The sequence below is a fragment of the Helobdella robusta genome (assembly GCF_000326865.2).
Source record: "Helobdella robusta unplaced genomic scaffold HELROscaffold_29, whole genome shotgun sequence".
In the NCBI taxonomy this organism is placed as follows: Eukaryota; Metazoa; Annelida; class Clitellata; order Rhynchobdellida; family Glossiphoniidae; genus Helobdella; species Helobdella robusta.
Window position 1 is genome coordinate 1,502,344 of NW_008704475.1, and position 18,562 is coordinate 1,520,905.

General features: G+C 37.0%; 3 protein-coding genes across 3 annotated transcripts in view; 2 read left to right on the top strand and 1 right to left on the bottom strand.

The window, feature by feature from the left end:
- The window catches only part of HELRODRAFT_81201 (hypothetical protein), a gene marked incomplete at both ends in the record, with an annotated part of 59,901 nt that extends 49,649 nt beyond the window's left edge, over positions 1-10,252 (top strand). The window contains one exon of the mRNA XM_009020840.1: positions 10,106-10,252. Within this exon, the coding sequence (XP_009019088.1) occupies positions 10,106-10,252 (147 nt within the window). The remainder of the gene's footprint in view (positions 1-10,105) is intronic.
- Positions 10,253-12,932: 2,680 nt separating this feature from the next.
- Positions 12,933-13,826, top strand: HELRODRAFT_174317 (hypothetical protein; the record flags this gene model as incomplete). Its single annotated transcript, XM_009020841.1, has 2 exons — positions 12,933-13,142; positions 13,485-13,826. The coding sequence occupies 2 exons, from the start codon at positions 12,933-12,935 to the stop codon at positions 13,824-13,826; spliced, it is 552 nt and encodes a 183-aa protein (XP_009019089.1).
- Positions 13,827-16,543: 2,717 nt separating this feature from the next.
- HELRODRAFT_174318 (hypothetical protein) lies at positions 16,544-18,441 on the bottom strand (the record flags this gene model as incomplete). Its single annotated transcript, XM_009020842.1, has 3 exons — positions 16,544-16,852; positions 16,923-17,364; positions 18,389-18,441. The coding sequence occupies 3 exons, from the start codon at positions 18,439-18,441 to the stop codon at positions 16,544-16,546; spliced, it is 804 nt and encodes a 267-aa protein (XP_009019090.1).
- Between the last annotated feature and the right edge of the window lie 121 nt (positions 18,442-18,562).

Consider the following 18,562-nt stretch of genomic DNA (forward strand, 5'->3'; position numbering starts at 1 on the left):
CAAATCAAAGTGTTAATCCATTTGTTACTTGATGTTTGACGGTTCAGTGTCACTCATCATATTTTGGTTTTAACATACATACATACAAACATACATGCATGCATGCATACATACATACAAACATACATACATATATACTTACATACATACATACAAACATACATACATATATACATACATGCATTTATACATACATACATATATACATATCTGTCTGCCTGCCTGCATACGCACCACAGACAGGCGAATCAGAAGAGATGAAAAATGACTTCTGGGCTGCGTTCTCTGACACCATCTCAACAATACCAAAATCTGAAACAATCCTGATTGGAGGCGATCTTAATGGCCACGTTTTAGAGAAAACAGATGGAAGTTGAAAACGTTGGAATTGAGCAGAAAGAAAAAGACGCAAAAGATTCAAAATCTATTGCCGAGTGCAGTGTTCTTTCCACCAACATCAAGGGTGCGGAACCAAGATGAATCATCAGCAATAGATACAAGAGCTGATGCAGACAGTGAATCGGCTGTTGACGCTAGGTCTGTCAAGCGAAAAGACCGAACACCTCCAGAACGTGGGAGCAAATTAAACAAAAGAAAGAAAAAAGAAGGACTAATAAACTTTTCTCCTAGTGAAATAGTAGAACAACGTCCTAGTAATGAATGGCAACTGGTGCAAAAAAAAGACAAGCAGAATGAATGCAAAGAGCAGCTTCTTAATCAGCCTTTGCTGCAATTGAAACCAAAAATGCAAAAACATAGACCAGATGCTCTGATCATTCGATTCAAAAATAAAAATAAATACTCAGAAATATTATGTCGAGTTAAGAAAGAAGTCCCTGATAATCAAGTCTGCACTACAGTAGATAAGATCCGCAGGACAGCCACTGGTGACCTGTTAATTGTATTAACAAAAAATAATTAAGGTAGAAGCCAAGGTTTGCGTAAAACTATATCTGATCTTCTTGGAAATGAAGCTACAGTGGTTTGCAAAGGTCCTCAAAAAGACCCTGAGATACGGGACTTAGATGATGTCACTACAAAAGATGACATTCTTCTAGCCTTGCAACAGCAGCTGGAGAAGGTTCTGAAATTACGATAGATGCCATCAAATCATTACGTTGAGCATACCAAGGTACGCAGATTGCATCGATAACTCTGGTAGCTCCCATCGCAAAAAAAATAATAGGTGAAAGCGGCAAAATAAAAATTGACTGGGTCAATTGCAGAATTATGTCAGTGAAGAAACCAATCAAGTGTTATAAGTGCTGGCATTATGTACATTTGGCAACGCAATGCAAAAATTCTGTGGATTGATCCAAACTTAGCATTTAAGGTGGTAAAGAAGGGCTCAAAGTTGCAGATTGTAAAAATGAAGCACGATGCTCATTATGTGATGAAAATAGTCTTTCCGGAAATAGTGCTCACGTTACTGGTTCTAGTAGATGCCCAGTTTATAAAAAAACACTTCAATTGACTATAGGAAAAAGATTAAAACATGAAGATATTGCAACTAAATCTTAACCATTGTGAGATCGCGCATGATTTGCTCATGCAGACTGTGCGTGAATTGAAGGTGGATCTAGCAATAATTTTGGAACATTATAAGCATATAGATACGCAACCGTGAGAAATGGATAGCAGTGGAAAAGCAGTCATCTGGTCCTGTGGCAAACTTTCTTCTCAGAAAGTAATTAAAAACACTAAAGCAGGTTTTGCTATAGCAAGGGTGGAAAATGTCTACTTCTATAGCTGTTACGTTTCACCCAGTTTTTTATTTGAAGAATTTGTGGACTTTCTAGATCGGCTAACTTAAGATGCAAATCAATACTCCCCCCTTGCTATAGCCGGAGACTTCAATGCTTGGGCGATAGATTGGGGTAGCAAAGAAACAAATGCAAGAGGGAACGCACTGGTGGAAGCGATGGCTACATTGGATGTGGTTCTGTTGAATAACGGAGATAAACCTACTTTCATCAGAGGTAGATCTTACCTTTGTTAGTAGTTGCCTTGTTAAAGGAAACTATTTCTGGGAAGTTTTGAATGTTTACACTGCAAGCGACCACTGCGCACTGTTTTGGGAAGTATACGCTGATTCCAACTTTAAAAAATTTCAGACGCGGATAAATGATAATGAATGGAAAGTAAAATTTTTTGGCCCATTTGCTTTTATGGTGGTTTTGGATCGTGAACCAATTGTCGTACAGAATGCTGAAAAAAGCAGAAGATTTGATGAGAAGAATTATTAAAGCGTGCGATGCGAGCATGCCTCAAAAACATTATATCAAGAAGCCCTCATCGGTTCATTGGTGGAATGAAACCATTAGCACCTTTCGAAAAGAAGGCCTAAAAGTGAGAAGAGCATCACAACACTCATGGAAAAAACCTAATTATGTAGAATTGAAAGCAGAATACAAGAAAGCTCGCTTAAAACTCAACAAAGCAATTAAAAATAGTAAAAAATAATGTTGGATGAATCTTACCAATGAAGTTGAAAAAGATCGGTGGGGTTGGCTTTACAGAGCTGTCATGTTCCATTTGAAAAACCAGCCAATGCCGTTGCCTACTTGTCTTCAGCTCTTGAACAAAATAGTTACTACTTTATTTCTACAACAAAACAGCCACTATTACAGAAGAAAACGGTTTGAAATGAATGACATCCCGCCTATCACAAAACGCCAACTCATGGAAGCTAGTGACAGAGTAGGAAATAACAAAGCTCCAGGCTTAGACGGAATTCCAAACATTGTTTTAAAAACAGCCATCAAAAAGGCACCGAAACTGTTTTTGGAGGTGTACAATTCATGCCTTAGAGAAGGTATATTTTCTACTAGATAAAAGCAACAGAGACTAGTGCTTATCTCCGAGGGAAAGAAACCTCCGGAAGAGCCATCATCTTATCGACCGCTATGTATGTTAGATACGGCTGGTAAAATATTGGAAAGACTTATTTTATTCATCAGAGGATTGAAGAAGTTGTAGATCCGCAGCTTACGGACAATAAATTCGGTTTCCGAAAAGGTCGATCATCGCTTGATGCAGTGAATCTTGTTGTTAATGTAGAGTTTTCGTCGACACCGTGAAGGTTGCCGCGGTGTTCTACCCTACCGCCTTTTCCGTCAACGCGCTCGTCGCCGCCGCTATCCTCGCTGCGTCGGCGATCGTCGACACGGTAGGGTCGGTGTCGGTCATCAGCACCGTGGCGATCGCACACGCCACCTGTCGCTCGATACCGCACACCCTCACTTTCCTCACTCAGGCGGTCGTTCCTTTGGCCGGGACTCGCCAGTCTACAATAATTTCTACCGACCTCAGGGTCGGAATATACGGGCTGGGCTCTTCTTGCCGGGCGTACGGACCGGCCTTTCCGCACGCTCGCAAGTCTTCTTTCAAGCGTTGACTTAATTTTAACATTTTACAAATACAATACCACAAATTAATTCTTTATAAATTTTATTGACAATGATTAATAATCAAACAATTAAGATGTTAATAAATAAAAATCTTTCCGTATTATTTTTGTTGTTATTTTGTTTACTACCCTTATTACCAGTATTATTATTGTTGTGACTATTATTATTATTATTATTATTTAAAATCTATAGTTTAATTAACTTAATGGGATGTACCGTCAGATAGTAAACTTTGATCGAACTTCTTTAGATGATGATGCACTTCAAACAAACTTCTTTGGACGATGATGCGCTTCGAATGCACTTTGAATGAACCTTTTTGGACGATGATGCACTTCGAACAAACTTTTTTGGATGATGATGCGCTTTGAATAAATTTCTTCAGATGACGATTCCCTTCGAATAAACTTCTTCAGATGACAATGCGCTTTGAATAAACCTCTTCAGATGACGATGCCTTCGAATAAACTTCTTCAGATGTCGATGCGTTTCGGATAAACTTCTTCGGAAGACGATATACTTTGAACGAACGTTTTCGGATGATGATGTACTTCCCTCACAAAGTCGATGGCCTCCTCGTCTCCGTTGACCTGAATATCTGAATGATTCAATAAACCAACGCCAGAACGAAATCTTTTTGGAGTATATATAGCCTTTGCCTTCTTCATTTCTTCATACATCCGATTATGACATACAATTTATATCGGACGATATCGAAACGTTCATCGGCGAACAAATACGGCACCAAATGTATAAACTGGCGCCTTTTGTGTGAGCTCATCATTTCCATACATCGCGAATGCGCCTGCCTTTATTCGTCATACATACTGTAACACTAGATTGAAAGTAGGTTATAGTGAACAAAAGTTTAAGCTGTTTGCATCATGTCTTTGTTCTCTATTGGAAACTGTACCAAAGTTTAGGCGTGCTCGATCACTATTGGTTGTTGACCAATAGTGATCATTGGTTGTTGACCATCGACAGACTTCGCAAAGTCTGTAAAAGTGTGTCATGGGATAAAAATAGTTCAGCATCAAAGTGTGCGCATAAAGTACGCGCCTGTCTTTGTTCATCAACTATAACCGGGCCAAAGTTTAACCGAGCTTGGTTACTGTTATCATCAGATTTTACATTAATAAAACCAAAGATGCTATTGTAGGAAAAAGATGAAAAAAAGGAAAAATGAAGCATTGTTTGGTGGCTACCTTGGACATCAAAAATGCTTTCAACTCTGCCAACCGGAATTGCATCTTGCGTGCCCTAGATGAGTCAAACGTACCAGTATGTTTACAGGAAATGGTAGTAAGCTATTTTTCACAAGTATGATACAAATGCAGGACCAAAAGAATACAACTTAACGGGAGGGGTACCACAAGGTTTTGTTCTGGGGCCTCTTCTATGGAACGTAATGTACAATAACCTACTAAAATCGAAACTGCCGTTGGAAGTCAGTTTTGTGGCTTATGCAGATGATGTAGCTGTGGTTGTTGTTGCAAAACATCTGGAGGAAATAGAGCTAGCGTTTAATATCACCTTTGCAAAGATCAGTGAATGGATGTATGCAGTGAACCTGGAGTTAGCAAAACATAAAACTGAAGCAGTACTAGTTACCAGAAGGAAACAAGTAGAAACTATTAGGCTGACAGTTGAGGATCACGATATAATATCCAAACCATTAATTCGGTATCTAGGGATAATAATTGATACTCGACTGAGTTTTAAACAACAGGTAGAACATGTTAGCATTAAAGCAACCAGAGTGGGAACAGCCTTATCATGATTAATGCCTAATGTAGGAGACCCAAAACAGAATAGAAGAATATTACTGTCATCCGTTGTCACGTCAGTATTGACTTATGGAGTTTCTATCTGGTCCGATACTCTTAGAATTCGACGTACCGGAAAAGTGCTTTGAAAATTACTAGTGCTTTCCACACAGTTTCCGGCGATGCGGTTTGTGTCATCGCTGGGACGTTGCCTATCAAAGAACTCACTGAAGAAAGAAAAGTTTTATACCAGCGAAAAAAACCACGGCACTGGAAGAACGTCAACATAGCGTGCATCGATGGCAAATGCAGTTGGACTCTGCAACAGCTGGTAGATGACAATATCGACTTATACCACAAATAAGTATTTGGGTGAATCGTAATCATGGTGAGGTAAATTACTACTTGACGCAAATGCTCTCTGGACATGGATGCTTCCGAGCACATCTTCATCGTTTTCGGCATGATGATTATTCGAAATGCCCTTCTTGTCCGGAAATTAATGAAAATGCGGAACATGTATTTTTTGAATGTCCACGTTTCAATTGGCTCAGAAATAATCTGGAAACTATTTTCAAACAGAAACTCCGGCCAGAAAACATAGTAAAAGCAATGCTCACATTTAACATTGCTTGGGATGCGATCGATTCATTTTCGTCTGAGGTTCTCCGAAATCTACGTACGATAGAAAGACAAAGAGCAAACAAAGTTGGAAAATAGAAAAATACATCAAATGTAAAAATTAACAGAAGGAAAAACAAATAGCTATGATCCTCTCTCCGTGTAGTAATGCCTAACGGCGGGTCAACGGGGAAACAGGGGCCAGATGTCGAGGAGGTTTTTAGTTGGTATGGGATTAATTCGAGTCCTACATATCTAAGGACTGTGGCCTGGAAAAACGTAAATATATTTTCCTACCTTAAAAAGAAAAAAAACATACATACATACATGCAATAATAATAATACATACATACCTGCCTGCCTGTATACGCACCACAAACAGGCAAACCAGAAGAGATGAAAAATGACTTGTGGGCTACGTTCTCTGATACCATATCAACAATACCAAAATTTGAAACAATCCTGATTGGAGGCGATCTCAATGGCCACGTTAGAGAAAAAACAAATGGTTTTGACAACGTGCATGGCGGTTTTGGCTATGAAGAACGGAATGAAGTTGGCAACCGCATCTTAGAGTTTGCTGAAAGTCACAGGTTTTGTTTACTGAACACATAATTTAGAAAGAGGTTGGAACATCTCATGACATACAAAAGTGGACCATCAGCAACGCAAATTGATTTCTTCACTGTCAAGCAGCAACACCGAAGGCTATTCAAAAATGTCAAAGTTATACCTGGCGAATTATGTGTCGCCCAACATAGACTTCTTGTAGCAGACCTGGTTGTCGAACTGTCGAATCACAGTGTACAAAATGCAATAGCTGAAAAGAAAGCTGCATACAAGCAATGGAAAAAATCAAAGTCTGTTGATGACCACAAAATTTTTCGTGAAAAGAACAACTATGCAAGACGTCAAGTCGCACTGGTTTGGACAAATCAGTGCGACTTGACGTCACTAAAAACAAAGGTGAACAAATGAAATCTTTGTATCCTGTAGCAAAACAAGCAAAGCGTATGAAAAAAGACATAGTTAGTGCCTCATGTATCAAAAACGACAAAAATGAGATGATTCTTGAACAAGATGAGGTCAAGCTACAGTGGAAAAAAAATTTCAACCGTCTGTTAAATAAAACAAATCCCATCATTGTCGACTTTGACGCTTCACCCATTGAAGGTCCGATTCCAGACATCACTGTAGAGGAGCTTACAAAAGCTCTGAAAGCTATGAAGGATGGAAAGGCAGCAGAGCCTTCTGGACTCACAAATGATATTATCAAAGCATCTGGTACTGCAGGTATCCAAACGTTACTACAACTTTGCCGTGAAATCTGGAGAAATTGCACAATGCCGACTTAATGGAACTATAGCATGACAGTTCCGCTATACAAAGGCAAAGGTGATCCATTGAACAGTTCATCATATCGGGGTAAACGTCTGTTAGAACACTCCCTGAAAATTGTCGAGAAAATCATTGAAAAAAGATTAACATCGTGCCTCACAATCGGAAATTATCAATTTGGTTTCCTAGCGGGGAAATCAACAATTGATGCAATTCACATTCTTTGGCAACTGCAAGAGAAGTACTTCGCAAAGCATCAACAACTATCTCATAATTTTGTAGACTGAAAAAGCGTTTGATCGAGTTCCCCGTGAAGCAACCAGGTAAAGTCTACGTCCAAGACTAAGACTCTCGTCAGCACAACGGTTGGAAACACAGATGCATTTGATATCGGCGTTGGAGTTCACCAAGGCTCGATTCTCAGTCCACTGTTATTTATAACTGTGATGAAAGAAATCACAAAACCGACACGCACTGGTGACATTTGGAATCTAATATATGCTGATCATATCGTTTTAACAGCCACGTCTTAGCAGAATGCAGCACAGAAGTTTGGAGATTGGAACACTTGACTCGCCGATCATGTATTCAAAGTCAACATCAGCAAAACCAAAGCAATGAACACTGGTGAACCCATCCAATCCACAGCTACTGGACGATGGCCTTGTTCAGTTTGTAAAACTGGTGTAGGTAAAAATTCAATCAAGTGTCAGCAGTGTAACCAGTGGTGTCACAAACGTTGTTCAAAAATAATTGGTACTTTAATCTAAAGTGTCCAATTTTGTTTGTCCTGTTTACATCAATCCACAACAACAAATTCGAAATAACAATGTTTTTGAGGCCATTAAGGTAGAAAAAGTCACATCGTTTCAATATCTAAGAAATGTTTTAGATTGTACTGGAACAGCTGAAGCTGCCGTTCGAGCACGCATACGTGCAGCCTGGAATAAATGGCATCTCCTGGCCTCTATATTGATGCGGCGTGATATCGCACTACCACTACGATCAAGACTTTATAAATCTGTGATACGTTCGGTGTTGTTATATGGTGCAGAAACATGACCAATGACATCCAAACTGGAACAACAATTTCAACGAACCGATATGAAAATGCTCCGATGGATGCGACGAATTAGTCTGAAGGACATCATCAAATCTACCGAAATCCTGCGTCGTGCTGGTTTTGATGATATAAAGGACGAATCCCGGCAACACCGTCTGCGGTGGTTTGGTCATGTCAATCGAAGTAGAAACAGTGCCATAACTTCTCTTGCAGATGTTGAAGTACCTGGCACACACCCCACAGACCGTCCAAAGAAGTCCTTGTCGCAAACAATCGAGCAAAACATGAAAGCTCTAAACGTAAATGAAATTGTTGCTGATAACTGGTCACTTAATTTGGCGCAAAAAATTGATGGCAAAGAAAACAACGTCCTTCCTCGGAGGAACTGGATCTTTGGACGCTAAACGAAGATTGATTGGGCTAAAATTTTAAAGGATATTGGCGTTTACGATGAAGAAAAGTGGCATAATTTAACGAAAAATTGTAAAACGTGGTCGTCGCCTATCTAGTAGATTTGATTTAATAGGTGGAGCGTGAGCACCTCCTAGTACCAGCTATTTTTAAAAGCCTACTTTTTTCATAAAATGTATTGTAGAACCGGTTTTGTATGTACTCCAATCTGTACTGGATTGCGATTGGTAGTCTAACTGTGTGGCGACAATCTGTTGAAATTTTTCTTGATGAACATTGCTGTTCAGCTTCACCTTTTGATTCTCCGAGGCTTTTGTTTAGACTTATGTTGTGACAGTTCGACAACCAGGTTTGCCACAAGGAGTCTATGTTGGGCGACACATGATTCGCCAGGTATAACTTTGACATTTTTGAATAGCCTTCGGTGTTGCTGCTTGACAGCGAAGAAATCAATTTGCGTGGCTGATGGTTCACTTTTGTATGTTATGAGATGTTCCAACTTCTTTCTAAAATATGTATTCAGTAAACTAAACCTGTGACTTTCAGCAAACTTAAGGATGCGGTTGCCATCTTCATTCCGTTTTCCATAGCCAAAACCGCCATGCATGTTGTCAAAACCATCAATCAGGATTGTTTTAGATTTTGGTATTGTTAAGATAGTGTCAGAGAACGCAGCCCATAAGTCATTTTTCATCTCTTCTGATTTGCTTGTCTGTGGTGCGTACGCAGAAAAAAATAGTCATCGTTTGCCAATTTATTATAAACTTGTGTTATATTGAGAGTGCTCTTATTTATTATATCTATTTGAGTACACACCTGTTTAGTAAATGATGTAAAAAAATTGTCAATGAAAGCCAGTTACGCTCCTGAATGCTGCCATGCTCAATTTAATTTGTTTGGTTAATGGTTAGAAATTTTGTAATCACTTTATTGATAATTTCTGATTGTCCGATTAAGCTGAAACAGATAAATAAATAAATAAATAATTTATTTGACTTCAAATGAAGGAAAAACAGGATGACTGTGAGGAACTACAAATACATGTAGCTCATCGAGAACAGCCCCTAGAATAATTTTTCTAATCCCTCTACTATAGAAAACAATACAATGTACAAATCTTGTATACATGCTCATTTTCGACGACAATGCATATATTTAATTATATTGATGATTACATTAACAGAATATATTAATATATACTTTGGCCTATAAATTATACCATTGTCATGCAACAATGACGCTATTAGTCTCAGATTTTTTGAAATCAAAAACTTTGGCGAATGAATTTTAAATGACATAAATGCATTTTATTTTTTGATCATCTACAGCCGATATCTGTAAGATTTAGGTTTTTTTAATCACTAGCAACCATTGAGTAAAAAAATACACAAATGTTATTATCTTACTTTTATTACCGTAGTTTTAACAAAAATCTTTCTTTTTTACTTGCTTTTTTATTTTCGAAAATGGTATAAATTAAAAGATATTAATTTCAGACAATCGAAGACTGGAAATATATGGCATTAGTCATAGACAGAATTTTCCTCTGGATTTATTCATTGGTTTGCTTATCTGGAACATTAATCATCATTTGCCAAGCTCCCATGCTCTATGATACACGAGTTCCTGTTATATTCAGTTGAACATTTTTTAATTACTGACGACAGTTTAAAATATCAATAACATTGTTTCAAAGTATTCATAAGCCTGAATGAATGAATACATATTGATATACAGTAATGATCACATATCGATATACAGGCTTCGCAAAATAACTTGTATTGTTTATTAGTTTTTATAAGTAGGCAATAGTTATAGTTTTTTAAATAATTTTTGTATAATAAATAACATAATTTCCTATGATTTTTATAGATAAATTTAATTTATAAATCACTAAATTTCATTTACCGTTTCTATATTCACAGAATCTTTGAAAATTTAGTTTAAATTCACAAATTTTATTTCAGCTTAACTGAATATCATATTATTATAACTGTCTCGGTCAATGACGATTTCGTTTAATCCCAGTGAAAAATAAAGACAATACAACTTTCAAATTATCGATTTAATTATTTACAAAACAATAATTAATTAATTAATTAATAATCGACGTTAATCTTTACTAACAAAAGTTAATGTTCACAAATTATCAAATTAACGTTCAGAATCTATCGCTTCCGAAAAACAATTCACTAACGTTTATAACAAATACAATAAAAATACAGTCAAATATCAAATATCGCTTTCGACACTCAATGGCTTCCAACATCAAATATTCAACAACTGCCATTCAATATCTCGCATGTCTTTATACACCCATCTTACCGACGCTTCTCGAACGTCCTAGATATCTCGCTGTCAGAAGGTTCTAGTTCCTCCTCGAGCTGTATGCGTTTGTAGTGACACTAACTCCTTTAGCGAATATATTTGTGACGGTTATAACACTGCCCCCAGTTCAGTTAGTCCCGAACATATTCGTTGCAACGTTTGCATAGAATGGAGCCAGTCTGTCCAAACAAACAATTTTCATTATGGCCGGCGATTTTCAATTCGGTAGACGATGTCGTTCAATCGGGTTATGATCTGATAAGGTTCTTCCCAATCTCCTTAAAGCTTTTGAGACCGTCCGTTTTTCCGATGATGGTTATACAACTATACCAAATCATTGGCGTTAAATCCAGCAGTGTTTCCCTTTTGATCGTACGGGTCTTGGTTGTTTCAATATTCTTTTTTAACTTCAGGCGCGTGTATTGGTGGATGCTGTTTAACAGCTGACAGAGATTGTCCACATAATCTGATTGATTGTGGGGCCTTAGGTGGTACGTCATATTTTATATCCGCTGGGTTTCATATTTTACTTCCAAAAAGGACCTTTGAGGGAGCCTCCCCAGTAGGATGTGTGGATGGCATTTTGATATGCCATGAGGAACAGTGGTATTCGTCGATCCAAGTCTTTTTGGTTTTCGTCAACTATTTTGGCCAAATTTTCAGCTAGTGTTTGCTTGAAACGTTCCACCATCCTATCCGACTGAGAATAGAGATAAGTTGTTCCTGTCTTCTTTATATCTAGTAATTGACATAGCTCACCAAACAGTTGCTACTCGAAGTTTCGACCTTGGTCTGAATGCAGCTCCATGGAAACACCATACCGACTGATCAAGTTCATTACGATCTCTTCAGCGACGGTACAAGCCTTCTGATTTGGTATCGGATATATTTCCGGCCACTTGCTAAAACAGTCCGCTACAACGGTTTCCATCATTTGATTCAGAATATGGTCCGGCAACGACGATAGCAATTTTTTCAAAGAGCACACCAATATTATAGATTTGCATTTTTTCTCTTAATTTTCTTTTGGGATCTTTCACTGCTGCGCACCTACTACATTTTCGACACCGACTTTCGACATCTTCTTGAGCGTTAACCCAGTAGAACTTTTTACGTATTCTGTCAAGCGTCTCATTAACTTCAAGATGTCCTCCTGATGAGCCACCATGGATTTCTATAAAAATTTCTGTTACAAAATTGTAGTAGTTCTAAATTATAGCTAGTTCCACAATATTGATAGAATAAATGAAGAATTTAATTTATATAAAACAAAATAATCAAATTGAGACTCAATTTTTAATTTGTCAATAAATCTATAAAATTAAAAGTTTATCTAACTAGTTTTGATTTCAGTTTTGATGCAATAGTTTCTACAGAAACCTGATTAAATAATGGTAATGAAAATTCAATTGAGATAGAGGGATTTAATTTGGTTGGTAAAAAGCGGTCAGGTAGACAAGGGGTTGGAGTTGGCCTTTTTGTAAATAAACATGTTACATTTAGAATAAGAAATGATTTGATAATTTTAAATAATTTTGATTTTTTTGCAATAGAAATTGAATATATTTTGTCTACAAATAGCTCAATTATTTTCGTTACGTATCGACCACTACACTACAATATAAAAAAGTATTCGAAACATTTAATTAACATTAATAATGAAAATAATTTAGATAATCTAGCTGGAGACATCAATATTTATCTTCTCCGCAACACCGAACCTAACAGTACTCAGTTTCAAAATTTAATGATATCATATAATTTAAAAGTACTGATTAACCAGCCTACACGAATAAATGTACATAAAAATTCTGATTGTCAATATTTTTACAAATGTGACAGACATGTACGTTAGTGTTCGGGTGCAGACATGGCATTTTAAAAAGGCATCGATATTTTCCGAATGACCTAAATAAGATAATAGAGGAATAAAAAACCGAGGTAAACAAACGGATCAAAGAGTTGGAACAAGAAATGAATACGATAAAGAGAGAAATGGAAACGAAAAAAAGAAACACCGGACGCGGTCACGCCCCAGCCAAGGCAATAAAAGCACCGACATTTGACCGAACGGTACCTTGGAAAAATTATCAAACATGGTTTGAAACAGCAGCGCTCAACAACGGGTGGAACAAAAAGGACCGAGCAACGACACTAGTGCTTGCCCTTAGAGGTCCAGCACTAGAAGTATTACAGTCAATTCCTGTCAGCCAATATCCAGAATATCCAGGCCATCACCAGCGCGCTGAACCTTCGCTACGGAAACAAATACAACACGAGATATTTCCATACACAGTTGGAACACCGCGTTCAAAAGTCTGGGGAATCAACCCAGTTAGCCCAAGATATTGAAAAGTTGACGCTGCTGGCATACCCAACAGTCTCCCTAGAAGTCAGGAATAGTATGGCGACAAGATTTATACATGCCCTACGAAATCAAGACACAAGGTATCAACTAATCTCCTCAGAAATCGAAACGCTCAAGAAAATCCTAGAGCTGTACACAAGACTAGAGTTGACAAAATTAACGCGTAAAAATGAACCCAGAGTGAGACGAATTTATCAGGTAACAAGAACAGCCAAAAAGAAAAGGGAATCGGAATGCTGGAACTGCGGATAAATGAGTCACTTGAAAAGAGGCTGCAAGCAGCCCAAAAAATACAATATTTGGAGGACGGGCTGGGAAAAAGGAAGAACTCCGCCAGCGGATGGACTATGTCTGCGGAAACACGCGAGCCAAGACGAAACAGAATAAGGAAAACATCAAACTTAGATACAATGCTAAAGGCAAAAACGCCGGTTTCCAGAGTAATGACATTGTTTGGTTATATTATTATTATTATTATTCAAAACAGCACGGGCGGAACCCCTTGCCAAACAAAAATATAGAAATTCGAAAATATAACCATACATAAATAAAATAGGTAATGTATATAATAAACTTATCTTATATATATAAATAATAATACACAAGTCAACACAACAAAATAAAACACACATAATTAATTAAAGTGTAAAAGATGATAACTATTGAATGTATATAGTGTAAAAGAAACAATTATGAATTCAAACGCCAATCAAATATGGAGTCACCAAAAAATGAATCTAATAATGATTTTAAAATGTTAATGTTATCAGCGTTGACGGCATCAGAAGGAAGCCTGTTCCAGTCGTCTACCACACGGTATGAGAAGCAAAATTTACGACAATCTTTATGACATGGTCCTGTAGTCAGTTTCCAGTTGTGTCCTCTCGTACGATCGTCGGACGAAAATAGTAGCGTTGGACTAGCCTTGACAGAAACCTCGCCACGTAACATTTTGAACAGCAAAATGAGATCCGCTCTGCGACGACGGTACGCGAGTGAAGGCAGCTTAAGTTTCTTTAATCTGTCAATATAAGGAAGAGACCTACAGGAATTAACCAAACGTGTTGCTCTTTTTTGGATTTTTTCAATTTCTAAAATTAAACCAATTTTGCAAGGTTTCCATGCTTGAACACCATATTCCAACTGAGACCTCACCAACGACTTATACAACAAGACAAAAGCTACTTCTGATAAATTCTTGAAGTTTCTAGCAACAATCCCCAACATGGAGTTAGCTTTATGAACAATTTTCAAGATTTGGCTTTTGAACCTAAGCTTGGCATCAAAGATCACTCCGAGGTCTGATATCTCATCAACCTCTGGCAAACGAAAAGGCAGTCCGTTGCAGTCTACAATAGTGAATGGTGTACCTAAATTGTTGCAGCCAAACCTTAACATTTGGCATTTTTTGACATTTATATTTAACTTCCATTTACTAAACCAATCAACCATTTTTATAATATCCTGAGAAAAGATGATTTTATCTTCGTCACTTTTTATTACCTTGAAAATTTTTGAGTCGTCTGCAAATAGCAGAACATTGCCACAAACAGAGGATAAATCGTTTATATAAACTAGAAACAATAGCGGACTCAGAACCCCACCTTGGGGAACCCCACTTAAAACCGGTCTCTGATCCGATAAAGTACCATCAAGCTTTACCTGAAACGACCTACCACTGATATAGTTCTGAATCCAATTTAGTAGCTTGTTGTTAATACCGTACTGTTTGAGCTTGAATAGTAACCGGCTGTGTGAAACCTTGTCAAACGCTTTTTCAAGATCCATATAAACCACATCAACCTCATAACCATGATCCAATCCCTCAGTAATGATCTCCAAAAACCCCAAAAGTTGCAAGACTGCTGAACGACCTGGTATAAATCCAAACTGGCCATTGGAAAATAAATCATTCTCCATGAAATAATTCATAATGGGATCTTTTATCATAGATTCCAGAATCTTGCAACAAATTGAAGTTAATGCGATCGGACGATAATTTTGAGCCAGATCCTTACGGCCTTTTTTATGAAGAGGAACGACATGACTAAGCTTCCAATCCTGCAGCAAAATGCCTTCATCAACTGAACGATGGAATAGTCTACTTAAATGGGAGCAGATTGACTTCCTTAATTCCCATAGAACTCGTGGGTGTATATCATCCGGACCTGCTGATTTGCCTGTATTTAGCTTTTCAAGTTTTGATAATACCATGCTTTCGTCAATAAGCAAATCAGCCATTGGGGATAATACATCAGTGGAGTCAAAATAAAAAGAAGTATCATTATCATCAAAAGAAGTATCCTCTCTGTACACAGAGTAGAAGAAGTTAGCAAATACATCAGCTTTCATCTTAAAATCAGTTACCACCCTTCCATCCTCAGTCAATGGACTAGCAACCTCATCACATCTGGTTACTTTTTTCACGTGATTCCAAAACAGTTTAGGATTGGTTTTATATGCACGAGCAATTTTTTCTTGCAACTGCAATTTCATCAACTTTGTATGTTTTTTAATTTTGTCTCTGATTGTTCGGAATTCTTAAATTTTATCTTCTCCATATCTATAAATCAACCTCCAAATTACATGCTTTTGCTTTATCAAAACTTTCAAATCATTGGTCATTTTAAATTTGAAATCAACGTTTCTTCTTTTTTTGGAACAAATTCATTTGTACCACAACTCAGTTTATCTTTAAAAATCTTCCAGTCATCCTCGACATTTCTATCCTCTGCAAACACATCAATCACTGATGGTAACTGAGCCGACTTCAAACCATTGTAATCGCCTAGATCGAAGCAAAACTTTTTCAAGTTCATATCTGTTAAACGTCCAAAACCAGCAATCATAAATTCAACCACAGAGTGATAACTGCTTCCAAGAGGTGAATAAAATTTCACGTTTTTAACAAAATCTTGTGATGAAATCACTAAATCCAATATATTTGCAGACTGACCAAATCTAAATCTTGTTGGCTGGTTAATGTGTTGTAACAAAAATTTATTTTTAAGGATATCTAAAAAGTTGTTTTTAAATTTCTCTTCACCTCCACTGCAGCTGTATGTATCCCAGTCTATTTCAGGTAAATTGAAATCCCCAAACATTAAAAAATCACCTGGCAATGCTAGACCATCATTAATCAGTGTTAATAGATGAATGTTATTTTCAACACTGGATGTGGGGCTTCTGTATACAAACAGAATATTCAAAAATCTACCAGAAATGCAAACCTTCACTGTCAAAGTTTTCTGTTGTTACTTCTTTCTTCCTTGGAAAGATCATGATTGACGATTACTTTGTTAAAAATTGCTGATTTTTTGAGTTTATAACAATTTGCAAGCAGCAAATTTTTGGTATTTATGTTTGCAAACTGAATCAAAACTGGTCTAGATTTTTGATCATCTTCCATTTTTCTGCCCAGTCTAGAAATTTCAATTCCCTCTGTTTCTAAATCAATCTCTGATATTTCTTTCAATAAATTTTTAACAACCTCTTTCGTCTTAACCCCTTTTTCTTGCAAATTATATAGGATTACATTATTTCTCCTCTTTTCTCTGTCATTTAGAAATTCAATTTTAGATGAGGTTAGATGAGGTATCAACAATTGTTTTTTGTACCTGTTTGACATCTAATGACAACTTATCAACTTTTCCTTTAACCGCATCTGAATATTTTTTTATTTTCTGCTCATTCTGTTCAACTCTTGTCTTGGCAACTTTTTCTTTCTCCTCCAGAATCTTCATGGAAGAGTATGAAAAATTATCCATCTTCATCCTAAATTCATTGAAATTACTATTTTGTAGGCCAATGGCATCTTCCAAGGACTTCAGTTTAGAGATGATAACTTGAGTCTGGGTTGACAACTCAGCATTCAAAGATGCCAGATTTGTTGCTAAATTTAAATTTAGATTTCCTGGTTTTTCCTTTATAACAAGCTGGTGCAGTTTATCTTTGTTGCATTGAAGACCTTCAGCACAAAGCTTCAATCCGAAATCTTCCGTGGTTTTTAATTCCGAACCCATTTCTTTAGTCTTTTTTTCTGAACCCATGTAAACAGAACTAAAATTTAATTTATTTAATTAATATAACAGTAAACTTTGTTTAAAATAAGAAATTTAAGCAAAATTTTCAAATTTTCATAACGAGCGAAAATAGCACGACGTAAACCATCAACCCACGATGCAAAAAGAGGCGCTGCCAAAAGCTCCAGAAGGATTGGGAAGAACCGTACCAAGTCATCACCCGGATCAACGATGTAGTGTACCGGATTCAAGAACGAGGTAAGCCTAGGACCAGAATGAAGATCGTACATCTGCATCGGCTAGCCTCATACTCAGGATCAAAAAATCAACGCAGCAAAGAGAATTGACTAAATCGAGAGCGATTTTGGTCTCAGTGGAGGGCAATGTTACAGACGTGAAGCCGAGATAAGAACTAGTAGTTAGAAATTGCGTGAAGCGCTTGCAAATTAATTAGAAGACATAAATAATTAAAACGGTTGTAAAAAAAAGTCATGTGACACGGCATGTGACACATTTACTTGCAGATTGGTAGCTATATAAAAAACGCCAAGACAAACACAAGAGAGAAAGAGACAGAACAGAAAGACACAAAGCTAGGACAAACACACAAGAAGGAGGAAAACAGGTAAGAAGTAAGCATCTGCGTTTCACAAGTAACTCAAAACTGTACAAGACGTTCGAGACACGAATGTCGTCTCGTTTCAAACGAGACGATACGAGACGCCGCAAAAATAACGAGGAATAACGATACGAGACCGAGATCTCAAATCAAATTTTAAAAAATAAACATTTTTTCAAGTCTCAATAATGAACTTGCTTCAATGAATTATACAAAATAACAAAAAAAAATCATCATAGATGTGCCTTGTCTGCGTTCTGTATTTGTGGCAATTAATCATCTTTTTCCCTAGATCCATCTTTTTTTTATTGTCACTTTGTCATGGTTTAATTTAATGAAAAGAAGTTTATTTACATTTTCTGGTTGTTTATTCGTTCTTTTATCAGTGACGACCTTTCAGATGTTGCTGAACTGGTTGGAGGACAAAGCAACTTTTTCGCACTTTCTGCCAAAAGCGGAAACTTCTTTTGGTTTGTTTGCCACTAAGTAAGGCATGATTCACTATTTATAACTTTCATATTTTTTAGAAGAGCCGCCTATGCCTCCCACTCCTCTTCTATATTTTATTTTGTCGGTGCTGGTGTATCAATTTGGCACTCTTCAATCTCTTACTGAA